This window comes from Numenius arquata, chromosome 14 (genome assembly GCF_964106895.1).
Source record: "Numenius arquata chromosome 14, bNumArq3.hap1.1, whole genome shotgun sequence".
NCBI classification, from domain to species: Eukaryota; Metazoa; Chordata; class Aves; order Charadriiformes; family Scolopacidae; genus Numenius; species Numenius arquata.
In genome coordinates, this window is record NC_133589.1 from 12,455,362 (window position 1) to 12,482,757 (window position 27,396).

Sequence of the window (27,396 nt, forward strand, 5' to 3'; positions counted from 1 at the left end):
TCACTGTATTGTGCACAGCCTATTGTATCCTAAGTATTTTCCAAAGAAACCATGTCACTTCTAGTAGTTTGTATACTCATGTTAGAGCCGCATTTTTTTACCACTGTAAATTTCACTTGTATTTAAGGCTCTTGAATCCCTGGTTTCACTGCTGTTTCAATAAATCTACTGAATGATAACACCGAAACAGCCCTTGTGCAAGGATGGAGATGCAAGCTCATCTCCAGTAAATGCCACAAACTTCCCTGTAATATTTACAGGAGAAAAGGTGCATCAAGGGTGAAGTGCAAAGGTGCCATGAAACATCAAACTTATAGAAGGCACAATTGTAGCTGCTTAATTGCTTTGCTTAGAAAGACTAATGCAATGTCTAAGGAAGTAGTCTCTAAATAAGTTAGGAGATGAAAGCTTTCAAAGGAGAAAAAAAAAAAGGCATAGACCTATTGGGGAATTTTATGAAGACACTGTCAAAAGCAGTAAAGCTGATGCATTGTTAAATGTCTTTGGGAGCGAGTTCTCAGTATTCTGTGTCTTAATGTGGTGAAAAACAAACTTCAGTGAGTGGACACTTGGCATTATCCCATTTGAACCCAAAGGTTTCCTCTGGCATAGGTGCCTCGTTGAATGGGTCTGTCAAAATGTGTGAATTGGCCTTACTCTGAAGTATTCAGCTTAGAAATACACGCGGTTGTAAAGGATGGAGCACAGAAAAGGACATCACCTGTGCAGTAGTTGGCCAGTATGTTCATTCATGCAAAACCAAGTAAATTGTGGCAGCTGGAGAAGGATGGTGGAAAAGGGAAAGCAGAAGAGCAATGGAACAAGGGAGGAGGTTGGGGTGGTGTGTGGCGGAGGAAGGTCGTGGTGGTGTGGGGTCTGGGCAAGGAGGAAAGAGCTGCTCAACAGCAAGGTGGCTCTGACACCAGAGCTGTGCTAGATGAGTGGGAGATGGAGAAACGGGCACAGTGCTTTGAAGGGGGGTGGGGGGTGGGTGGGTGGAGTAGTGGGGATGCCCAGATGGAGCCAACTTCTACGGAGCATTTTTGTGATATTGGGCTGCAGTCTGGAGCTTTTAGGGCTGCTTTTAGTGTGGAAGCTGCTGCTCCACATTCGTTCCCCTGAGCCCATGGCAGGGATTTCTGGTTGACAGCCCCTGCATCAAGGGAAAGGAGAACACTCTGGGGTTTCCTGGGCTACCAGCCTTTCGCTGGGGCTGTTAACGTGGGAAGAGTGCTCAAGTTTGCCACTCTTCTGCCCCAAACCTGGCGTTTTCGCTTCTCCCCCAGATCTGACACCCCCCTCCCCCGATTGCCTGGCTTTGATTCATTCGCTGGTGCTTGTGGAAGCAGAACGGGGCGGGGGGAGCCTTCAAAGTAGCCGCGATTGGTCTCGGTTTGACAAGGCGCCCGTGAGTTTCAGCCCCTGCAAGGGCGGCGGTGCCGGGGGCGGCGGAGCGGAGCGGGCCGGCGCTGCCAGTCCCCGCAGCGGCGCGCAGGCGGCCCCCGCCGGGTGGATCCCGCCGCGCCTTCAGCAACCGGCGCTGCCGGTCCCCGCCGCTTCCAGGGAGCCGAGGGGAGCGCGGGGGCTCCGAGGCTGCCGTCCTGGGGAACTGCTGCAGCAATATTGCAATTGCCCTTTAAACAGCAAAAAAAAAAAAAAAAAAAGGGGGAGGAAAAAAGAAAGAAAGGAAAAAAAAAAAAGATGAAGACGCTTAAATGCCTCCTGCCAAAAGTAAAGAGCAAATCTCAGTTGCAATGGCTCTGCTAAAACTTGATCATGCGGGATTTCAAGCGATAAAGAGCTGCCGGGTTTGTATTTACTGCGGTGGGAACAAGTTGCAGGATGAAATCCAGGCGTTAAGGGACCTATTTTCCACTTCGTTGTTTCCAAGGGAATCTACTGAAATGACTTTGAGGATCTTTAAACTGGAACTATGTGGAGGGAGAATGCAGTAAGTATCGCCTTTCTGGCCAGCGCTAATACGCGCCCAGTAGTTGGGAAGGGGCTGGGAGCCGCGGCGCGGCGCAGGGATCAGGGATGCCCGCTGCCGGCCCCGGCGGTGCCGTGCTTGGCTCTTAGTTTCCAGTCCGCACCGAGGAGCGCTTGGGGAACGCCGGTCGCCTTTGCCTGGCGCGCCGGCGTCCTACATTTAACTGAGGTTGCTTGAAGAAGTATATTTACTAGAAATAGTGAATGAAAAAATCAAAGCAACCGGAGCTTTTGGTGGAGGATCTGCTAAAGTGCGTCTCCCTGGGTTTGTTTATGATAAATTGAGAATGAATTTGTTCCGTTACAAGATCAAAAATAGCTTTATCCCACACCGATTTAGCTGTTTCCAGAATATGCTTGTTTTGAACCTGTCAAGAAAACTCCTGGCCTTGATCATGTGAATTAGTTTGCTTCTAGCTGCTCTTTCCAGGTTGGATGCCTCCCCCCTTAGAGCTCGAACCGGTGCATTTCTCTTGGAAGCAAACGAGCAGTTGGGAGCCCAGGATTTTCCTGACCTGGATAGGATGAGGCATATTTCCCGGGCGGCTGCGGGCTCACAGGCGCTGCTGTTAGGAAAGAGCTTACATTTATTTCTAAGTGAAGCGGGTTGGGGCGGGGGGGGGGGGGGGGGGGGAGGGAAACTTTTGAGTCTCGTCACTTTATTTCAGTTCGCGTGCCACACGAGATTGAATTATTTATATATGTATTTTTCCCCCTCCGTCAAATCTTCATCCTGATTAATGGCTTTTCCATCGTCTCCTCTTCTCCCCACGTTGTCCCGTCCCGTCCCCCGCCTTCCCGTGTCCAGCCCCCCTTTGCCTGTCTCCCTGTCCGCCTAGCTGTCCTCCCGGGATGCGATGTCGCTCGCAGGCTGCGGCGGGGATCACGCGTGCGGCCAGCAGCGCGGAGGCTGCCCCTGAGCCCGGGCACCGAGGGGCGCGACATGCCCGCGGCCGCGGCATGCCCTGCACCAGCACCGGCACCACCGGCACCACCGGCACCCGCCGCCGCTCCGTCTCCTGAGGCGCTGGGTACGTGGGACGGCGTCCCGCCGCCGCCAGGGGGCGCCATCGCGCCGCGCCGCCGCGGGAGCCGGGGGCGCTTCCCGGTGCGGTTGGTTACGGGGAGCGAACTGTGCCCGAGGCGGGCAAAGAGGGGTTCTGTGGGTGGTGTTTGTTGTTATAATTAGTATTTCTCGGGGTCTGAAGGAAGCTGAAGCAGCTTCGTGTCTGCGGGCATTTAGGTTTGTTTATTTCTACCGCTTTCCGTGCTACCTCTGGTGCTGCAGCGGCGGGAAGCTGGCCCGCAGTGCAATGACTTCGGAAGCACGGTGGCACTGATTTGCAATTAAATGGTCTCTCAAGTGCTTATCTCCTTGTCTGGCCCGAAAGGAGGTGATGATACAGCAAGCCCTTGTCTCGGTGTCTGTTTCAGCAGCAGATGACTCTGATGGTGGAGATAGGGCTGGCAGGATGAGAGGGGAGATCTGAAAAATGCCACCCCCGATTGGACAGCCCTGCTACTGTTTTCTGCGTGGCGCTTTGCAACAAGCTTGGCTTTATGTGGCACAGGGACTCCCTTCTTGCAGCTAGAGGAGAGCCAGTTACGGGGGTGGAAATCCCTCAGGGCACAGAAACAGAAGGAGATCTTGCAGAGTCAGACCTGCTCCCTCTTCTCCCTCCTTCAGGTAGTTCAGATCACTTCTATGGCTCATCTCTCTTCCCGTCCTACTCTGTCTATATTCAGCCCCCTACAGAGATTCAGTGAGGACATGAAGTAAGCCAATGCAGTGATGCTCATTTATGGAACACCCTCCCCTTCAACACCAGTGACAACTTTGTGTCTGAGATCAGCAGTTCTGAGATGCTCAAGTGAATGCCACGTAAGAGGAGGGAGAAGAATTAAGACAGAATATTGTGCATCTGAATCTGTTCCAGAAATGCAGTAGTCTGTGCTTGAGCAGCACCTGTCTAGGAGAGATCTTCAGAAATAAAACAACATGGTTCTGGGATGCTGTGAAATGTATGGAGTATATGGACTGGGGTTTCCAGCAGACCTCTGACTCGCTTCTCTCATTTTGAGCTAAAGCACCTCTTCCTGTTAGACTGACTAAATTTTAAACAGAACGTTCAGGAGAAAGGAAAATAGATTTCTGTGCTTTACCTGTTTTAGGACGGCAAGGATGATGATGTCTTTTTTAAATGATGTCAGTCATTTTAATTTTGTTTGCCATCCAGGAAGAGTTTTAATGGGTCTTTCCTCTGAACTTCTGCTACGTTTTTTGCCTTGCTTGTGGGAGACCAGTTGTAATACTGTCATTGGCAAGCCAACTTTTTGAGGGGATATAAGAGGCTTCAATTGAAACTAAGGTGAAGAATGTCTTATAAAAAGCTGGTAAAGTTTGCGTTGTGTCCAGAAGCCTTCTGTTTAAAACCTTCATTGGAGATATACAGTATATATTTTTTTTTTCCTGTCTGTTTTTCTCATCCAATGTGATCACTTTTGCAGGGGATAAAGCTGGCAAAGATGAGGAAAATTGGCTGTGCTCTCCTGGTACTCCAAGCTCTTCTGGCGCCTCTGGATCTTGTTCGTGGAGCGGAGAAAAGTTATCCCATCCTGAACATTGCAGTGATTCTGGGAAGGACCAAGGATATCACAGAGAGAGATATCAGAGCTCTCTGGACCAGGGAAATGTCAGCAGACCTGACTGTTGATGTCAATGTAGTGACCCTTCTGGTGAACCAGACTGACCCTAAGAGCATCATAACACATGTTTGCGACTTGATGTCAGGCACCAAGATCCATGGAGTGGTTTTTGGAGATGATACTGATCAGGAGGCAGTAGCTCAGATTTTGGATTTTATTTCATCTCAGACTTCTATTCCAATTCTTGGAATTCATGGCGGAGCCTCCATGATAATGGCAGATAAGGTAGGAAAATTTATCTAAAGCTTTTGCTAGTCTAATGTACTTCACTGTTGGTCTCTATCATGAATAATCCCTACAAGCAGTTCCAAAAGGATGGTTCTAATTGCCTCTCTGTACTTTAAAAAAGAAAAAAAAATAGAGAGAGCAGTGTCCTCATTGATCACTCATCAAATATCCTGAAGTATTTTGGGGTTCATTCCTGAAACTCAACTTTCCATTGTAAAAGCAGTCCTAATGAAATCTTACTCTCCAGTACACTGAATGCTGGTCAGTTTAGTAATTTTGCTAGCAAATACGACATACGGCTGTAAAAACAACCTCAAAATAGTAGATCCATAAAATGATTTTAGGGATCAGATTTAAAATTATAAGCAGATATTCTGCAGTGCTTATAAGAAGTAGCAAGCAATACACCTGAATGTATTTGAGGACAATAGTAGTAATAGGACAATTGTATCAAGTTGGATTTTTGTGATCCACTACAGTCTATAAATTGGCTTGCAAACTTTAACCAACTCTTGTATTCACTATATTTATTAAATTGGATTTTGCCTAACCAGATATTTCTAATTTCCTACTGTAGTTCATGAAAGTCCACAATGGAGTTGTCTGAACTCTGGAGATAATGAGAAATTGCTTTGCTGGAAAACATCTCTTTATGTAATCTGTTGTGAGACTGTGGAATGACAAAAGTGACTGGTACCCAGTTTAGGTTCCTTAACATTGTAACAGTTTTAGAAAAAATCTTTGCTAGCACTGCAGCATTGATCTTGTAAAGTGATCACTGCTGTTTCTGAAACAGGTGCTTAGCACCGCGCAGGACTAAGCTCTCTGGCCCAGACTGCTGCTTGGCTTGGGAGTCCGAGAGGAGCTCCCACCGTGGTGTAAAAGAGGATAGCTGAAGAGGGAGTTTCAGTGTGGGAAGTCACTTACTGGTTTTCCAGCACACAAGGGTTTTCAATGTTAATTGCAACTTATTTCCTGATATTTGCACCATTTAGGATTTCTTATTCATTAAATATTGTTATTCCCTACAAGTGGATTTTCAGTAGTACTTGAATAGTAAAGAGCTCTCTGAATCCATCTAAAAATTAAGGGGTCCAGATATGCTATTTCATAATTTGAGGGGGGAAAAAGAAGCAGGAAAGATGCAATGATTAACTACAATTGAGGAATCAGCTTTGAACTTTTGAAACTTTTTACCTCTGGGAAAGGCTTTTTTCATTGGGATAAGAGATCTGTCTCTCTTGTTATTTTGAATGGCCTTCCTTTAAAACTTATGTCATACAAGGGGAGGACAGCAAGTGCTGAATTATAGCAGAGATTCTATAACAATAGCTTTGACATCTTGATTTATGTGGAAAGATCATTATAGTCAATGCTACTATCTTAAATGTAATTGTAGTGACCAAGTTAGAGGCAGTTATTTCACATGCTTTTAAATTACTGTACCGATTTACCCATCTTTATAAAGCTGGTTTTATCTGTATTTAGGAATTTTATTTGACACATACCTCACTCAGCTTTCCATGCCAGCATAAGAACATTTGAAGATCCCAGCCAGTGCTGAATGATGAAACACTGGCAAAAATCCTTATGGAATCGACTTCACGCTTGGTAGCAGATGCAGGATGTTACTGATCTATTTTTTACTTTTATGTAGGAGTCTCTAGAAAATGAAATAGATTGTATTTTTCTTGTCTCAGTAAGTTAATACTTTTTTCATTGCATGTTAACATTGTCATTATTATATCGCCGTCTTTGATTTTAGGGGTTATCACAGTTTGCTAATAAAACATTTTTGTGCTGAAACTTGGCTTCTAAGATTTCCACTTGGGAAATCAAAATTGTTCTTTTGTGCTTTAAGACAGTCTAACAGAGCTATCTTCGGTAGCTCGAATTGGCTGAAGGAATTGTTTGTTCAAGTAACTAGAATTGCCTTAATTTTTAACTTGGCTTTCGCAACGTGCAATGTCTTGCAACTGGGTTTGGAACATCACAGTAATGAGACTCAATTAACCATTCATTTAGGAATGAATTCCTGGGAGTTGAGGGTGAAATGCACATTTCTGTCATAAAGGCAGAGGAGATGAAGTCTGAGGGAGAAGGACTGCAAATGTAAAATCTGTCTTCCAAGTCAGTGTCAGGATTTAACTGAAACACATGGGTGTTGGCTAAATTGTGAAGTTAATCAGTGTTTAAAATTTTCTGGTTTGTCTCATACATTGAGATGCTGCATATGCAAAAAAGGTGCTTGGTCCTAATCCTGCTTGTGGATGTAGTTCTCTGGCACTCTAATAAGGCCATTTCATTTATGTCCTTATTGTGTGACTCTTAACAGACACTTTCCTCCTCTGTGTCATTATGTTGGTACTGTGTTTTAGATTACACACAGACATATTTTTCAGTAAAAGTAGTACCTGCTGCTTTGTAGTCTACCAAGCACAGCTGACGCAAAGGCTGCACAGTAGTTCAGTGAATTCTGTGCCAGGGCGTTGTTATATGATGCTTAACATCCTTAACAGGCCTAAACATGAACTAAGGTGAATGCACAGAAATGAGCAGTCATCTATAATGCTCTATACTGCTAAAGACTTTACTGGAATGACTCAGAGTAGATAAGCTGACCATATTCTCTATATCTAATAAATACTATGTTAATATGAATCTTGCATGAAGAGCCGTGTTTTTAATAAAGAAAAAAGTTTCCAGGCTTCTAAATATGAGATACGCCCACATTTGGAGTATGCAGTGATTAATGCAGAACATACAGCTTTTGAAGTACTGAGTCCCTGTGCAAACATCTGCTGTGAACAGTGCATAGTTTAGACTGCCTCCACCATCGGCCCAGCTGGCTGTACTCGGCTTCAGTTTGGTTGAAGTTTGCCTGCACCAGCTGAGGAGATAAGTTGCTTGATATAGACTATGAAAATTGACAGGCATGCGAAGCCAACAAAACTGGAATGTTTTCCGAACCTAGCTGATCTGCCTTCACCTGACATCTGCTGTCAAAACTCTACCAACAAACCAAGGCGACACATAAGGATGTATGGTACCTCTTTGATCCCAACTGTGCTATAGAGATACCCTTTGGACAGTGCCACATGCTGCTTTTCCAGCCGATTTTATCACCTGCTGTTGGCAGGAATTCTCCTTCCAGTGAACTGCTCCTTGGCTTTGGTCCCCAGTTCTGCCCCAGGCTTAAAGCATATTCAGATGTGGGATAGTCACTGAAACAAGATGATCGTTGTGTCTGGGGCATCTGTGCCAACCTGCTGTGCATCAGCATCCCTTGGAGGATGCTGAAAACAGACTGGTTGTTTATTTATCTTCTATCTGTTGACATTTGAGAGATCTCAAAACAAACATTGCTTAGGAACTGTTTCCTGACTTGAGCATTTGGTTTTAAACTTAGTTATGTTTGTTTCACCACGTGTTATCATTATAATGATAGCATTTGGGATACTTTTCTGAAACAGAACATCATGGTTAGTTCTGTGACAATAATAAAAGATTTGTTTCCTTCACAAGTGGGGAAAAAGCCCCTATGTATTATAAATACCTCCAGGAATACTTAGTATCTTTGAACCATACTGTTTTTGCATATTGCAAAAGTAAGTCTTTCTAACTTCTCATTAGAAATCTTTCTGAAAGGTGTAACTTGAAGCATTTTATTGTTGTGGAAGTACTGACAGTTATAATGCGTGGCCAATCAGCATTAAAGGTGAGGCTAATTTTCCAGAAGGGCTATTACAAAGCTTCTTGAAGTAGCTCTGGAAATGTTACGCAAAATAAATCTTTGCTTTTCTGAAAAATAAGTACTATATATGGTTAAATTATCATTCTTCATTATTTTTTCTGCTGATAATATTGACAATAAGCGCTTTTAAGTTGGTTTGGTATAAAACCCCTTTTGCATCTACCATCACCTTCAGCTTTCATTGTTCACCCACATCCTCCTCCAAAATAGCAAACATAGGATCATAGAGCAATGGAAGTTAGAAGGGACCACTGGAGGTTGTTTAACTCAACCCTAAATCAGTGACGAGCTGATATTGAAGTCAGATCAGATTGTCCAGACAAATTTTGAATGTCTCTATAGATACCACAGTGTCTCTGGGCAATCTGTTCCAGTACTTAACCTTTCTCACCATGCAAATATTTTTGTTATATCTCATTAGAATTTCCCTCTGTACCATGACCAGAGGCTCTTGTTCTTTTGCTGTGAGTCTGAGTCCAGCTCTCTCTCTGTGTAACTGTAGGCTGCAATTATACCTGTCCTTTCCTGTCCCTTTTCTGGGCAAAAGAGTTCTCTCAGCCCTTTCTTGCACCTCTTGTGCTCCAGTCCTTTGGAGGTGCAGGAATATTGAAGTCTTGTATGGGGGAACCTAAAACTGGACAGAGAGGAACCTAAAACTGGACAGCCGTGGCCTCAGGAGTAGCAATGAGGGGAATAATCCCTGCCCTCAAGCAGCTGGCTGTGCTGGTGCAGCCTGGTTAGCCTTCCTCACCGGAAGGGTGCACTGCTGACTCATGTTCAACTCATCTGCTGGGCCCCCCGCCTCCTGTAGTGCTGCTGGGATATTTATTAAGACGACTAACTGTGAATAAGTAGAGGGAAACTACTTTTAAATCTTGTTCGTTCTTTTGGTGGGTATTTTTCAGGTGTTTTGCTGAAATACTTGCAGATGTTTGCATTACCTGTCATTTTCAGCTTGTTATGGACATAGCTGGAATTGCTCTGTTTTTCCTCAATCTTGAGATACAAAACCTATACTGTACTTTTGCAAACCAGAACTCTTAGCCCAGCTGGTAACTATGACCAGAGCACACCCAGACTCCTGGCTCGCATACTGAGAATTTACACTCCCTTATATGTATACCACTTTTTACGCTGCTCTTAAGGTTCCTCTACACATGTTACAGCTTCTTTGCTATACAGTCCCCATAGTGCAGTGATCATGTTAAAAAAAAAAAAAAAAAGTTGAAAAGCCACGCTTCACATTTGCAGTATGCATCCGTGTGCTTCAACTCGATGCTTTAAAAATTGTTGTGACAAATGAAGGGTGTGTGTGTCGGGTTTGTTGTTATATCTTTTCTGGAGACCATCATGGAATGTGCTCATCACTTTGCATGGCTTCCATATGCGTTACGTACATTTCGGTACAGTACATCTAGTTGGCTCATAAAAGCAGTCCTGTGTTTTTACAGAAAATCTTAAATTTTGTACCTTTTCGTTCCTGCCCTTACTGGTAACTGATAATAGCGCGTGTATGACACTATATTTCTGAGATTGATATTAACTTTTGCTTTGGTTGGTACTGCAAAAGACTGGAGGATTAAACTGTAGTTTAGTAAATGCTTTAGTGCAAAAATACCTGTATTCATGTAACTGGTGTTTCAGGTCTAGATATAGTAGCTTGCACTATTCTATTGCACACAATAATTCCAGCTTCTGCCTCTTTTAAAGAAGCATTTGAATTTGACTTTCCTCCTAGCTGTACTAATCCTGCTATGCGAAGCATAACTTTCTGATATTCTCATTTTTATTTTGAACTGCAACAAAAATGTAGCATCGACCTCATCTTGCAAATCTGTGTTTAATTAACCATATCCATAAAAGTCAATCTATATTTATTTTTTAAAAATGAAGTTGTCTTGCACATCCGTAAAGATTTTTTAGAACTTGGCTTGTAATCTGTGGTAGTACCTTTTACGCACACATGCCATAATCACTGTTATTAAACTATTAAAAACATTCTTGAAATCTGTTATACTGAGGTGAACGGAGAGGATACAGTATCGTCAACAGGGGCTGGCGCTCTGGGAGCGTGAGGTGGTTATGATACAGGATGCTTGGCTTACATTTCTATTCTTGTACTGTCATCGCTATGAGACAGTAAAGCTTCAACAGCGAGAGCTGCAGCGTTCACTGCTTTGAGCTGTGTCTCAGAACTCGGAGGACCATTATATTAATGATGTGAGCCTTTCATGCTCTCCCCCCCATGCTCTCTCTCCCCTTTCTAAAGGATTTTCCTAGCTATTTCTGAGATGATTATATTATTCCTCATTCTCTTGTCCACACAAAAGTTTCCCTCTCAATTTCGCAAAGGAAAGCATGGAGTATTTCCTGGAATACTGTGAGAGTAGACTTGAACTGTCACTCTCGTGGAGTTGAAGGGAGGGATATTTGGTTTAATTTTCCTAAGTAGAAGGAAGATAGTTTCCAAGAGATTGGGAATTTCTGGAACTAGTAAACACAGTGTAGGAAATGAAAATCTTTTAGAGTTTACTTGATTTTTTTGATACAGCTGAGGTGTGGGTAAGTTCCTATTTTTTTAGCTTGCTTGAGTTGGCACAGTTAAAGGTGAGCCCACCAGTAAAAGGTGCAGGGTAGGGTCCTATAAACCACTCCTGTTAGGAGAGAGGGACGTTTGGTTTCCCTTGGATCTAATCATTTGCAGTAAGAGCAGTATATTTTCATCTCAAATTTACAGTTCTCTTTCTCTTCAAACTGTCTGTTCTTAAAGTTCTTGAAAATAAAAATCCATAAGTGTCTCTGTTTTGAGCAACAACATTTTAAAACTGCTAGTAAGTCACTGTTGTAGATCATCCATGCAATCTCTCCAAACTATTGCCTGCCTATAGGTAATTGTAACGCAGCAGACTCCCAAGCTGTAAAAGTAGGACACCAGACCTTCAGCATAATTTTCTGCTTGCAGACATTCCTGGTGGCATCTTTGGAGTTTTTTTCCCAAGGACATTCTCAAATATAAAATGCAAGATTGTCTCCTTTAAGCTACAAAATAATAGTAGACTATTATAAAGCACATAAGACATTTCTGGCAATCAGTATATATCCCGAGAACAGACCTGAAAATATTCATCCAAATAAAATTATGCATTGAACAGAACAGAAGAGCGTTGATGCCATGTCAAACACACTTTTCATGTTTCATCTATTAATTATTTTTGAGAGCATGCTTAGATTTTTGAACAGATAGTTTAATAGTGTGTTTTATTTGTCACTTATTTGAACTAACAATTTAATTAGAAGAATGTCTTTTTTCTTTCTTTTTTTTTTTTGGACTTGCTTGGAAGATATCTGAGGTAGATCTGCATCAGAGATGGTACAAAGAGCTTTGTATAGATGAAGAGAGAGACTTTGCAGTCCACAACTGTTTTCGTTTGTTAGAAATCCGGGGTCATTTTGGCCAGTTTTGCATTTAGTATTTTCTCCCCCTCTTCCCTTCCCGGCTCCCTCTTCCTCCTCTGCCTACCCTCTTTCCTGAAGCTATGAAGTTGTGTGGATTTTACTGAGGGAGCCCAGCCTGGATTGTCTCCACACCATCTGTCACCATATTGTTTAAATCCTTGAGATATTTTCTTCTGCACTTCACTGAAATAAATAAATAAAACTGTAGCAGCATCATTGGCTATTTATATTAGATTTAGACTTAATGTCCTTAGGAGAAAAACCCTGTGCTTGCAATAGAGGTGCATAAGCTAGATGCACAGTTTGTAAAAATGGACAGGGTTTAATTCTCTTAGTGCAGAGCTCCAGTTACGCTGTGCGTCCAACCGAGGGCCCCTCTGGCTTCTCAAGATGGGGGGGGTGGTCTTATGGCCCTTGGGAGGCAGTGCTGCACAAGGATTATGCTTGGGTCTCCCCACTGTTTCTAGGAAAAGTTCTTGTGCTCTTGTTTAAATGCATAGCAGCTAGCAAGTGTCTCTTTTTTGAGTATTTGCACTCGAAGCTGTGCTAGAAGGCCCCTGGTGATGATGTATCTTCCTCTATGCTGAGACTTGATATATTGGGTCAGGGAAAAGTTGTGACTCACAGGCTCTGTGTGAAACCAGAACTGGAGATAAGATTGGTTAGAAGGGGAATATTTCTTAGAGGAATTAAATTAAAGTGTGTGAAAGAAATGTAGTATAGAAGCTGAACAGCCAACAGGAGAAACTAGCTTCTTTCCTGGTGTGTAAACATAATATTCCAAATTGCAGATGGAGGTTACTTGGTGTCCAGCAGCTGTAAGTTTGTGGTATGCAGTTAATGCTGTCTTACCTTTCCCAACAGCACTTCCCCCTGTACTTTGCATACACATGAAGCTTAAGTGATCAAAAAGTCCGAGTGTTTGGAGGAAGGAGGTCCCAGGTGTATGAGTTATTTAAGGAAGAGCAAAATTCCTCTGGAGAAAGGTCTGTGCCTTTGGGACTTGGGTGTGAGGGGTTCATTGCTGCCTACTGGGGTGGGCTGAGGAGGTGGGCTGATCAACCTTTGGGATTGATTTAAACCTCTTGAAAAAAGCAACAGTTTCTAGTCAAAATTTGTGGATAAGGTTTTGTTTGAATACCGACTCTTTAAGCATCACACACAGATTAACGAAATCACTCATAAATGCATATATATAGACAGTTTGTGTAATCCATTCCTTTTTCCCTCATCTCCTCAACAGCCACAGAGACTGAACTAAAACTGACCTAGGAAATCCAGCAACATACCTGAGGTCACAAATTGGTCCTAAACCAGTTGAGCATGGTCAGTGAAACATCTCCATTTATAGAACAGAGAATGCCTAGCAAGATTAACCTGTATTTGGAGGGGCAAATTGAAAGCAAAAGTGCAGTCCCTTTTGGCTTTAATACACTAAAAAGCACATTGGAGGCCTGTGGATGAGATTTGATTGAAACACTGTAATATTCTGCATACAGCTCCAAAATGACTACCTTTTCTTTTGGAAGTCATCTTTCATTTCTTATTTAGGTGTGATCAAGTCTGAGAAAGCTGGGTCCATTTTACTGGTGTATATATGCAGGTTTTTCTCTCCGCTTTCTTCCAGATTCCCTTGCTGAAGGTGGGAAGGAAGGGTGAGAGAATAAAAGGTTGTCATCTTTATGCTTTTAATATTTTTCTTCAAGTACATTGATTTACCTGCTCCTCAGGATGGAGCCTACAAGTAATGGTAGTTTGGTGTGTGGAATTGGCTGACAGTAGTGTAATTTCCCAGTAGGATCACATACACCCATCTTTGAGTAGCCTGGATAAAGTAGATTTTTTCAGATTGAGACCATACACCTTTCAACTTTAACATTATGTATCTCTTAATCCAGGTTTGGGGTAAGCTCTCTTGGGGAGGTTCTTCTTTACCGTTTGGGGGGTCCTTTACCAGCTGACTCCAGTCAGTGTTCTAGGCTTTCTATCTCCATCATAGGTTTGGAAAAGTAATTTCCTTTTGGGCTTTTAATGAAGATAGGCTGGACTATTTCCTTGTCATGAGTTATTTGATGCAGCATGACTGAGAACACCGATGCTGGTGTTGCTCAATGGCCTCTGCTGAGTGTGTGTAGCTGTTTACAGCCTGCCTTTTGTGCATCTCAGAGCAAGATGTTTCTATGAACATCTTTCATTCATGAGATTGCTAAGTGGAAAGCTGCTTCTCTTTTCCTTTTGTTTCCTTTTTCCTTTTCTTGACATTTGGGTGTCTCTTTTTTTTTTTTTTTTTTTCAGTGTCCTAACTTCTGGTTCAAGATGATCTGAAAGGTCCCTTCCAACCTAGGCAGTTCTATGCCTATAATTTTGTTGATAAAGTTTTGTCTATTTTACTGCCCAGCTTGCCTCTTCACGTGACTAGAATTAACAGTAGGATTGCTTTGTTTTCACTACATTGATTTTGTGTCTAGTGGAAACATACTACATATGTAGAATCACTATGAAAGAGGAAAGAGCAGGGATTTTATAGCCACCTTCCAGCTCAACACAATTTACAATACAATTAGGAACGACAGTTATAATTGAATAAACAGAAAATAGAATTAAGGTAATCTGTTCTAAGTGCACGACATTTCTGTAATGAGTTGCTTTTAGGAGTTACAGAAACATATAATTACCAGACAAATTACATGTTATTTTTTTGTGTGTAAGACTAATTAAGAGTTCTGGGTAAATTGTGTTGGCAGAGGCATCAGAGCTGTATGAAGTACCTAATTGGGATGAGATAAGGCTTGTGAATTCATCATAAGAAAACAGATGCAAAAACTCTGGAAAGTCTCTGTACTCTAGTCAAGTACCATTTAGGATGGTTGGATTTATTTTCAATAGTCACATTGTCTTTGTAGGTAAATAAGCTAACCTTGTCCTTAGTTTTGTTTTGATCTGTTTGCCATCCCCTCCTCTCTTTTCTCTGTCTGCATTTTAACTATTGTTATCTGCGAAAAGGCTCAAATCTGCTGTTGTGAAATCTGGTTTCTAGTGAAATGCGTTGTGGGTGACTCCAATGCTTAGCATGCACAATGTTAAGCTCTATCACTTAACTGTGTAATAGCAAACTGTTACAGAAGTTGTAAAAAAAAAAACAAAAACAAAACCAAAAAAAAACCCCCAAAAAACCAACCAAAAAAACCCACAACCATTTGCTTCCTTTGCTTGCTCTTATTCTGCATTTGTCTTATCCAGTCCATTCTGTATAAAATCTCCTTCCACCAAAAAGCTGCTTCCAAACACTCTCCTGTTATGCCGCCTTCATCTGCATCCCATCTATTTGCTATTCTACTTTATACTTGGCTGTCACTCCAATGATAGAGTTAGGGTGGGGTTGGGTTTTTTTCCTATGTATTGCCTTAGTTCACTTTTAGCAGAAGCGAGGTTGGCTAGGAGAGAATGTACACTCTGCTTAAAATTATGTATCACTTAATGTTAGGAGTACCGGGTCTCTTCCAGTGTACGCAGAGCACAGATGATAGTTGTGCTAAAATAAGATTAGTTGGAGCAAATAAAATTTTGAAAAGAAGAAAGTAAAAACTGTTATGACTCTAAGCCAAGCTTGTTTGTATTTTAAAAGCAGAAAATAGAAAAAGGATGAGAAACCAAACCAGGTGAGCTAGGGTACAGTTGGTGGAGAGCTGAGGTGGTAATAAACCAGCAACAGAAATTGCTGATTGATCTATTTGTGAAGAAAGAAGTATAAGAAAACCAAAAGTATTCAAAACTCTGAACAGTTTCCACCTTAGTATCTCTTCAGGGTTCCTGGCCTTGTGATTTTGGGCAATTCTTCTTTCTTAAGTGATTTGTTCTGCATTCACTGTGACCACCTTTACGTACTCATATAGGGGAACAGTTGCTTTCCCTGGTGCAATGTAGGGACTCTGGGCTGTAGTTAAGCATCTGGGAATTGATGTATTTGAGTCTGTGTGTTTCTCCTCTAATGTCATTTAAATTTCCCTACTGCTTTTATTTTTTCGTTAGCATAGCCTCTGGGACAGGGTCAGTCTATAGGCTTTCCTAAATATACAACCCTACCTTTATTTTGCTGTGCACTTGGCTGGCTTCTGTGTCCAGCACTGATGTCCTTCTATGTAAACATCCATTTCTATAAAAAATGGGAAGATTTTTTCATAATTCTCTGCTTTGTAGTAATATATGTACTTTTTTCTATGTGTCTATGTTCACTGTGTTCAGGTGCTTTGTGGGGGTGCCTACTACTGTGGATTTTTAGGAACTGACATTGAAAATGTATTTATGATTCCCTTTTATAATTGATTTTCAATTCCTTTAATCTGAATTTCAGATCTCCTGTTAGGGGCTTCAGAATACTTGGGGACAGGACAGACTGACAGTTAAAATATATGAAAATAAATGGCTTTCCACAGTGATAGGTGGCTTGCTGATTCTGCAGTCTTCCCTGTACATGAATGAGTTTTGCTGTTGCTTTAAAATATTGTTCTGAGACTTATGTTTACTGGCACTTATAACTTACTGTAGTTATATGCACAGAACAAAGTTATGGATCATGAATTATATAAATGCTGATGTTGTCTAAATGACTGGTTGTATCATGAGGGTGAAAATGAGCAATGTCTTCAGAGAACAGAGCATCGGAAACTGTCAGGCAAGGGTGGTTTTGGCTCTTTCCAGGGTAAACTCACTTGTGGAAGGAAAAATAAGTTTATGGTGTTCTTTCCCCCCTCAGGTTGGCTAAAGTCAACAAATGGTCTTCATAGCTGTTTCCAGATATACTCATCCTGTCATTTTTCCACTCTTAACAATTTTAAAAGTGGTGCCGCTCGCTTTTCTTTTCTAGCCTTTCCCAGGATACAGGCTTCTGACTACAATCTTTTTCCTTTTCCTGTTGTTGTTCTTTACTATTCATTACCATTTTATAGCATGAGTTACTGGAATATTTCCAATGGTCAGTGAATAAGTGAAATGACACTAATAGCTGACTTAAAACAGGTCTAAATAATAGAAAATCTTCACATTTAAAATATCTCGAACAGTTGCTCAGTAGCTTCTGACTGTATAAAAGTATTTTCAGATTCCCAATTCCTCATGAAAACACATCCCGTGGTCTCTGAATTAAAACTTAAATGAACATGTGGGAAGTTTATGTAGGAGCCAGCTGTCACCTGCAGTATGTGTGCCTTTAATGGTCATTGAAAGCCTTAACAATTATTTTTTTGAGTGCCTGCTTAAGTTGTTTTCTTTCTGTTTAAGTGCGTTTCCTTGTATGAGGGACTGTTGGCTTGAGAAGAGCTGTTTTGTGATTTACCTTTTTTGCTGTATGAGGTGGAAATGGTAAAATAGGGAGTTTTTTCATCCAATAATAAAATGTAACAGTCCAGCTCAGTAATCCTTATTCCAATGTAAGTTCTATTTACTTATTAAGCTGCAGTGGACACTGCCTGAAAGCGGTGGAAAACTTAAGCCAAAATAAGAATGAACTATGCTCATTTCCCACCCTTTACTGCTTTTTTTACTGTCTGAAAAGTAAGTTATAGGCATGCAAAACCTCAGTTTTAAATAAGAGAAATCAATTCTCTAGGTCAGCAAAGACATTTCTAAATGCTGAGGAGCATACTTCTACAAGGAAAAGATAGCATCCAGGTCAGGTATGAGTCTCACATCAAACGCAAAAATTCTGCTTGTGGGATCCTGGCTACAGCATGATTGATTTCATTGTGAAGTAAAGGACTAGGAGCAACTGCAAAGTAAGGAAATACTTTAAATATTTAGTCCTTTAATGCCTACTTAAATGCTTTTCCTGAAGATTTGAATCCTGCAATATAAAGAGAAGATGGAAGGTTTTTTGCCTTTCTAATAAGGGGCTTAGTATGTTTATATAAAAGGCATAAAGATGCAGACATAGCTGCTTAATATCTGAGGTGCAAAGTCCAAGCAACACATTAGACTGAAGGCATATTCTGCCTACAAGAGCCGCCTCTAGCCAAAGGAATGATTCGGTATGTTAAGGGCTGTGATGGTACATGGGGTGCTCTCTTTCAAATTACTTACTGGTGAAATACCTTGCTGGCATGCCACCTGATTTTACTTAAGTTAAACCTGATATTCTATTTAACGTTCATTTTTTGTCTTACCAGGTCACTTTAAGGTTTCATTTGCATGTTTAAGCCAGTTAAAAACTTTGTTATTAAAACAGCTTTTCTGATTCAGCTCAGATGGTGGTATATTTTCCTTCTTAACAAGCATTCTGGTGTTGCATTAAAAAAACCAAACCACACATTCTCCCTCCCTTAGCTTCTTTTTAAATAAAGTATGTACAATAAGTCTGACTCCCTGTTGAGCTGGTTTAATCATTTGTTTTTCCATCTGCAGAGAGACAGTTCCCGAAGTAACTTCAAAGAACCTTGCCTCAGTAAAAGCTTCCAGCTTTGGAGCAACAAAGATTACAGAAATATGCTTATGCAATAGCTTGAAACCTCTGGCTATCTTGGCATGGAGGCTACAGCTGAGTATTTGCCTCTATTATTCTGGTACTATAGACCTTAAATCGTTTGTAACTGAAAGTTTTACTGCCACTTTGCTCTTGCTTCCCACAGTAACTGTGTGTAGTGTGATGTGTTACACGAGTGCGCAGACATGGCATTTGTAGGCTCAAGGGGAGCACTGGCTTTCTGGAACTTGAGATGATCTCATATGTAACTTCATCAAGAAAACAACCATACACTTCAGGCTTGACATAAATTGTCTATAGACAAGCCTGAAGACTTGCAGCAGCAAACACGGAGTATTTGTTATATTTCAGATTTAATCCAGCCTGATTTGTGCAGGCTTTAATCAAATGACGAAGAAGCTTCAAGTGAAATGGCTCCTGGGAGAGTGGTATATTCCCTCCTTCATTTTTAAAATTTTCTATGTTGACATGTGTAATCTCTCAGTTTGCTGAAGATAAAAACAATCCCCTGCCCAATACAGATAAATAGATATGAGATAAATGTTTTATATCTAATGGGTATCTCATGTTTTTGAGTACAGTAACAAATATAAAATAGTTAAAATTGCCACTAGGGTGTTTGTGAGAATCTGCTTCATAAAATCGCAATATAAGTAATTGCCTTTATTTCTGCGGTCTTCCTAACGGATGCTGTGCGTTATTCATGGCATTCCAATCCGTCATTGTCGTTTTGGAGAAATGCTTTTATTTTATTTTTTTCTTTTTTGACAAAACTACTAACTGAGAATCAGTGTATCTGGGATTTGTCCCAAATTAATTTCCTGTGGAGAGAAGGGCTATGAGTTTGATCTCAGTACAACGACTCTTCTGGATTATAATATCTGTCAGTAGAAATGCACTACTTTGATTTTAACTGAAGCTATTTCAGATCTTAATTTTTGGCTTAGTAGAATCCTTACCACAAGAAAATCTAATTCTGACATACTATTTCAGTTGCACAGACTTTCATTTCTGACTAAGGATTGGAAGGCTTAACCCAGATTTTAGCAGCTCTCTCCATGACCGGGTGGATAGGATTAAAATCTCTGTGCTGCTCATTGTGCCTGTTTATTTCAGTTTTTGAATAATAGTTATGTCTGTTGACTGGGACTGGAAATTTTCTGAGAATAAGAGTACAGCTAAAGGACAGTATATTGAATTCACTGGATTGCATTTTATATCAATTAAAAAAAAAAACAACCACGAAACAGGACCACAATGTGTAGTTTAGCATATTCTAGATGAATTTTGCAGCCTGCAGTATTAATAAATTTATTGGCTATTAGACATTGTAGCAATAGATATTTTAGAAAAAATGAAAGGGGTAAAACAAAGACGGGATTAAGTTTGATAGGACCAAATTGTAGCATCTTGCTAAGAACTAGTTGCATGCAACAAACTTTTCTGGGCCAGAAGCTGGCAGAGCGTTCCTGTATTTTTTTTCTGTCAGGGTTGCTATTAGAAATAGAAACAATTTCATTCTGCTGTGCAGGAAATAGAGGAACTTCTGGAATATTGTCTGCAACTAGTCTCCCACATTCTAATAAGCCCTGGCTAGCCTTAGAATGGGTTTAGAAATCAGTTATTTCAGTGACTGAGGAATGGAGAGTCTCACCTGTAGGAGATGAGGTGAGGTGGTTTTGTTTAATCTAGTAAAAGGAGCCTGAGAAGGGAATATGGTAGCTGGACACAGGATGAAGAAAAGCTGATTAAACAACATAAAATTATTAGTTGATAGGAGGACTAAAACTAGGGTGGGAATCGTTTGGGTGGGAAACTGGAGGTAGTGAAAAGTATTGTAGTGGTTTATTGTCTGTTCCAGCTGAAAGCAGGACAAGTATTTAGAAGGAAAATTAAGAAGTTCAGGAACGGCAAGAAGGCAGTTAGCGTTATGATGAACACTGGTCAATGAATGAAGAAGGATGAGGACTTGCAGCATGAAGTTCTTTCTAATCCTGCATTCTTATTTACATTTATAAAAAGCTTGAGATAGCCGTACAATACCATAAAAAGATTGTCTCCAAATCTAGCCAGGCTTGTAAAAATGCTAGATTTGGTGAAGATGAAGTGGGTTAAGTAGAATCCTGAAGTACAGGTGATCAGAAAGTCAAGAGCTGTGCTTATCAGTGATGGAAAGACAGACTGGCCTTGGGATCCTTGTAGGAATATAGTAAACCATGTTCCAAGAATTTCAAAAGCCTCAGCTCCTAGAAAAACACATACTTTTTATTTCCTGGGGAAATGTTAATTTTACCTTTTTATTTTAAGTAGGAGAATTTATGACTATTCTTTGGCTATTTCTGCCTTCTTGTGTTTTATTCTCTTGTGCCTCAGGCAGCAGCAGAATTCTCAAGAGAGATGTGATGAAGACACACTCCTGACTTGGAAAAATGGTGCTGTTTGCTGCATGTCATCCTGTTTTATTAGGGGGAAAAAGAGAATCTGTTAACAGCCGTGGAGCTGCGTGGTTGGAAGGTTATAGTATTCCTATCAGTGAAAGCCTTGTGAGTTCTGTGGCCTTGTCTCACCATAGTCTCGGTGTGATGTTGCCTGCATGTCAGACATGCTACGCAGTAGTTTACATTACAGAAATTTTTGGGCAGTCTGGGTTACAGTTGCAGTTGAACACCCAAAATGCTGCAGTTTTCAGTGGCTCTGCTGGACATTAATTGCCATTCTGTGGATTGAAGACAGAATTGGGACAAGCAAGAAAAAAATCTGATGTTTTGCTTGATGGCAATGTGTACATAATTATGTAAAAATCAGATCCCTGTTGTGGTTTCTTCCAGTAGCTGAGTGGCCTTGTTTTTCTTTGGAAAAGCAAGCCATTAGTACCCTGTTTGCATGAATATGTTCCACAGGATGCTTTTAATTTTGTTCTGTTTGGCTTATGGGTTACACAGGCATGTAGAAGCCAATCATAAACTGCTTATGTTTTTCATGTTCTTGCAGATTACCAGGTTTAACAACTTTCTCACTCCTATCCAATTGCTTCTGCCTATTATCAGTTACTGTGATAATTTCTTCCAAAGATCTTAGTTTTGTGACCTCCAAATACTGGAAAGAAAGATTTTTAAACCCCTGTATGCTCAATTAACTGTTTTCAGGTTCAAGTCTGTGGTGGTATTTCTGTGTCTGTAAAGAATCAGGAGTTCTAGACCGATGAACTGCCTTTGGCACTGAGAATTGACTTACTGAATGTGCTGACTGACTCTCATTCAAAAGTTGGGTTCATAGAACAAAATCCTTTAGTTCTTTCTTTTGCTCTGGAGAGAGGAGTTCTAGTGGGTGCCATGACATGCAGGGGATATGTCCTGTGCCATAAGCTAATATGTTCGTAGTGAATATAGAGAGGTAATGATGGTGTGATTATTTTAAGTAACCAGGTAAAGGAAGTAGAAAGTGCTGTGTAAGTACAATGATTTTTTTGTTTTTTTAGCTGATGGAATGGTGTCTGTGAAGAGATGTAGAACTGTGTTTCTTCATATCTGAGGAAGGATACACTTAAAAAAAAAAAATCTAGATAAGTGTACAGATGACCATTTTTCTGGATTTTAGGCACTTTGTAATTTCATTTCAGAGTCCTGCTCCCCAGTCCCTTGCCTGGCCACACTTGACTCCTGAGTTTGTACCTGGAGAAAACTGTTTCCCTCCAGATGGAAACTTGAGCTTGACAGGCAGGATAGGTTGCTCTAGGGTGTGCTCCTTGCAGGTAATAGTGTGTGTAGCAGATCTGCTCCCATGGGCACTAAGGGGAGCACAGCCCTAGACCTGGAGGCCAGCATTTGCCCTGTAGCTCAAGAGCAGCAGTAATGCAGGTGGTGCGACTTCTATTTGTGGCTGAATTAAGCTGCAAGAAAGTTTCAAAGACGCAGTGAGACAGAGAATGAGAGTTAGAGATATTGATAAGTATCCTTTTAAAACTTGAAATTTTCTCCTGGCTGTTTCCCCTGGGCTACTGTGGTTTTTCTACACAGCTGTCCCAAAGAACTGACTATTTCTGCTCGCAGAGCTTGCACAGTCTTCAGCTGTGGAGGGTTCCTCAGAGACAAAATGCTTCATCTGTCCTTGTTGAGCAATTGGAAATGAGTGTTACTATCACTGAGAATTTGATTTTATTATAGAATAGGTCTTAAAAAGGGCTACAGAAGGTAATGCATTTCAGAATCCATAATTTTTGTGCAGATTCAAGCTGGGTAAGGATGTATTCTCAGTATGCGAGAGAGGCTCTGCTCCAAGTGCAGGACATGATATACATATGCAGCAGAACATTAGCAAAGGAAGACTGTAAAAACATTAGTTACGCTGTATTATTTGTTTGCTGTTCTGTGTGGTTGTGCTTAAAGGACTGAAATGATGTCCTTGAAGGAATGGAATATCTTCCTAAAATACTTTAGGGAAATGGCTAAAGTCTTCCCTGGTAATTTACTGTGGCTGGAGAGGAAGGCTAAAGTGATGTGCTAATGAATGCTACATATGGGGGTAGTACTGTGTATAAAGAATTTTTTGCACCAAAAAAGGCTGAACAGCAAATAGGACAAAGTTCTGCTTCTAAGTGACCAAGCCTGTTTCTTCCCTGAAGCAATTCAGACTTCTTCCAGACTTCATTAATACTGGAATTATCATAATCTATTTACCTCTTACAGCTGTTTCATTTTCAGAGACCTGCAGAAGCCAATTATTTTGTGATAAAGTGCTTATCAATAAAAATATGTGGCCATGTGGAAAGAGAAGGCCAGTGTAGGTGTAAAAAAGTGCTTCAGAAAGTTTAAGGCACTCTTAGCTGTGCTTTTGGGAGAGAAGAAAAAAGTCAGAGCAGCATCCTTGGTCTTAGTGTTGTTTCGTTGTTTGAGTGATGACCCTCGCTTTCTTGCAGTGGGAGTGAGGTAAGAAGGATACATCTCAGTTTGAAAAATAAAACAGATGAGTGCTCTGTTTGTACTCATGTCACTAAATAAGGCAGTATGAAGTGCTGGAAAACGTTAGTGTTGTTTTGTGAATTCCTTGTCCAGGCACAAGGATTTCTTTTTGAAGTGTGTGGCTTAATTGCTGAGTTAGCGAGCACAGTATTACTTAGTGATTCCCTCTTCACCAACTTACCTAACAGAAGGGAGTACGTGCAGAGTCACGAAACAAAGCTGTGTTACTCATGCAGCCAAAACTCCTGGAACCGCCTTCGTGTGTACCAACAAAGCCAGTTCCTCTGAGCACCCAGGGCTTCATTCCCAGACTCTGCAGGGCGGTTGGTATCTTTCTGCTTGGGGCATTTTTATTATAATAGTTCTTCCTCCTCACAAAAGCATCTACTTTGTGAGCTTGAGCCCACATGTGATTTTCCTCATAAATATAGTTCTAATTGCATGGTGTAATGTTATAGTTCCCCTGATTCTTACAAACATTCTATGGGGAATGCCTTCACCATTTTGGATTTTTTTTCCCCCTTTGTTTCTTTTACTAATTGAGATTTAGGTTTTTGACGTTGAGATGCCAGCCATCTGCTTTCAGCTTTATGTTCTTCATATCAGTTGTGCCTTGATTCCCCTCTTCTTCCCCCGTGTTGCCCCCGTCTTTGTGTTCTAGACCTACTTCTGCTGCAGATAAACTCAAAATACCTCTCCAAAGCTCTCTGTGTAAGTTGTCTTTTACATTCTTTTGTTCCTTTGCCGCATCTGATCTAGTCTGACTGGCACACAGAAGCCCTCAGGGCCTCAGCTGAGTTGCCCATGGTCTGCCTCTGCTAAAAGTGAGAGTTGGCCTCCTGCCTCAGTTTTGTTTGAAATGCCTTGGAATGGCAGCTGTGCTTTGTGTGCTATTTTGGACAGAAAATTGGCAGAATTTACCACGTGCTTCTTCCAAAGTGAAGATCAACATGCTGCAAAGAGAGCAAAACAGTGAGAAACATCTAGCAAGTCAACAAATGAACAGTCTAATCTCTTGTTCAATGGTACTTTTGAAAAAAACCCCCAAACCAACAAACCAACTAAACCCCATGCATCCACAGTTTCTACTTTTAGTCAAGTTACAACATGCACTCAAAATCAGACCCAGATTTTCAAACTTGACTGTTCTCAGAGTAAGCATTTAAGTTTATAAGTACCTACATGCCCAAATAGACATGCAGGAAAATTTGTAATCTTCAAAGGACTTAAGTACAATACAAAGGCAGATATTAATGTGTAATTGTTGCTCACATATGAACAACTGATACATGTGTTGCCTTCTGTGATATCGTCTTCTATTGATGTATTTATTTTCTATTGCTTTTCTCTAAGAGGTGATCAAGTAGTCCCGGTAAGAGAGAAATTTGCTCAAAAAGTGGCGCTGCTCATGAAGAGTTATTTCTGTGAAGAGGGATAAATCCAAAAGGTTGCAGGCAAGAGTCCTAGAGAAGGGTGTGTGGGTCAGGTTCCTTTGCTCATGTAGGTACCAAGAGCTCTAAAATTCAGGCTGGCACTTTGTCCAAGGGACAGTAAATCTGGTTTACCAAACTTAATTTGTGGTTTGGGAATAGCAGTATTTTTTACTTGTTATTTCAGACTTGGACTGTTGAACCATGTTGCTGTGTTAGCTTATTCCATGTACTCTCTGCTCATAGACAATTTGTGTCTATATTTGTAATATTTTAGGGTGAAGCTGTAGACATTAGCAGATGAGCAGGTTTGGAAGAAGAAAATAGCCGAAATATAATGACAAGAATGAAGCAGAGGATCCTGTTTTTCATGCTGTCAGAAAAGTAGTTTCTGCCAATTCTATGACCTTACTCTCTTGGGGTGGAGGGGTGGGGAATCCGTAACCCAACATACTTTCCCAGTCTGGGACTTACTGTTCTAACTTTTCTCATTTTATCCAAGTTAGTCCAGTGAGCACAGTCTCTTATTGACCCCACCAGGTACATGAAAAGTGTTTTACTTTGACGTTTAGAATACCTGCTGTGATGATTAAAATCCTGCTGATCTATTTCTCTTTGGGAACTGCCTTGGTGAAGTTTTGAGTGGTGAGCTAAGAAGTGCCTGTGCTGCTGCAAAAAAAGTATCAGGTAAATAAGCTGGAAATCCCAACTGAGAACAAGTGCCCTAATAGCATATTAGGTCTGAATATTAATTTTGCATTACCAAGTATTCCCAGTAGACGTGTAATCCACTAGCTGTTCAAGTAACCTGATTTTCACGTCTGAATAATCAGTAAGGCAACAAGTACCTATGAAATAATGTATTGGTAATGAAATGTTCCCCTTCTATAATGTTTGATTGGACCTTTCATTGTGGACAACATAGCTTTTGATTACTGGAAAAGACAAACAAAGCAACAAACCAATCTACTGTTTATTTTTCCTTAGCTTAACTTAGCTTTTACATGGTTGCATGTGCATTGAGAAGAAACCTAGGAAATACATTTTTTCCACTGAGGCACATCTCTAGAGAGTAAATCAATTGAGCTAGAGATACATGCTGAAACATATTGAAATATACCAGTACTGATACTGTAAGCTATTAAGCAAGTGTTAGCATGCTCTTCTGTGAAAATACTTTTGATGTGAGGCTGCATTGAATTGCGGGTATGCATGTTGTATAGTAAAAGAATAGTACCTAGAGTCTTGAATGATGCTTTTACATTGAAATTATTTCTTCCTTTTATATCTGTAAGAGTATTTATCTCTGTGTCACTAGATAGTGACTAGAAATAAATCCCATCTCTGATCTTCAATTATTATTGCATAATACCAATAACTTACTGAATTGTTTCGAGCAAGTTTGTAACATCACATGTGACACTAACTAACGTTAATCAGAAAACTTTACAGACTCCAACACAGTCCACAACAATCAGGTTTTGCATTGTATCATTGGCTCTCTTTCTGCTCTTTTTGAGAAGAATAAGCACAGCACGGGAGAACCACAGGGGAAAACACAGTATGAGGAAAGATCACTGTGCTTTGACATCTGAAACAAAGCAAACAGCCTTGAAAGAAGGCTTAACAAACTGAAGTTGGCTGATGCAACAGTGGATGTGTACAAAATGAAAAAGCAAGCAGAGCTCTTTATATGGTGGCCATGTCTCTCAAGGAGAGACAAATTGTGTCCCGTCTGTGAATAATACCACAGTGTGTATGTAGAAGATAGACAAAACTGAGAATTTTTCCAATGTGGCAGTGTGCAAAGTAAGTCCTGCAACTAGTATGCTATTGAATGCAGTGATTTTAGTCCAGAAATAGGTATCTTGTTGCCTCTTTTTGTTGTCTGTCTTATACTTTTCACTTGAACTTGCTAGTCATTATTAATGGTAATTAATATTAGTTCACTCTATCAAATGAAGTTAAAATGGTAGCATTGGTGAGGTTATGGGGGGGAATGGCTATGTGAGATACTGTTGTAGTGGGAGAAAAACCACTGACTGACATATGCATAAATGCATTTTCTGCTTATCACACAAAAAGGTGTTATAATTACTAAGAGCAATGTGTTTTATGTAGTTCAGGCTATGAAATCCATTATTTAATGTAGCTGCACAGTGTATGCAAATGGATTACAACAGAAGCAGTACTTCCCATTTTAAAAGTGTTTTGTTCTGTCATATGAAAAGAAGATGAAAATGGACTATATCTACATAAAAGAGCAATCAAAACTTACCAAAGAAGTTTCTAAATAAGGTTTTCAATGGATCCCCCCCGTTTGTGTGCTTGTGGCAGGTAATTTAGGGCTTTACAAAAGATTGTTCTTGTCTTGAATACCCTTGAAGTGCTAGTTACAAT

The 27,396-nt window shown here is 40.7% G+C and overlaps 1 protein-coding gene across 1 annotated transcript in view; it reads left to right on the top strand.

Annotated features, from left to right (window-relative positions):
* The first annotated feature begins 1,933 nt into the window (after positions 1 to 1,933).
* GRIN2A (glutamate ionotropic receptor NMDA type subunit 2A) overlaps positions 1,934 to 27,396 on the top strand; it is a 180,358-nt gene continuing 154,895 nt past the window's right edge. The window contains exons 1-2 of the mRNA XM_074158266.1: positions 1,934 to 1,951; positions 4,498 to 4,920. Coding sequence (XP_074014367.1) covers positions 1,934 to 1,951; positions 4,498 to 4,920 — 441 coding nt within the window. The remainder of the gene's footprint in view (positions 1,952 to 4,497; positions 4,921 to 27,396) is intronic.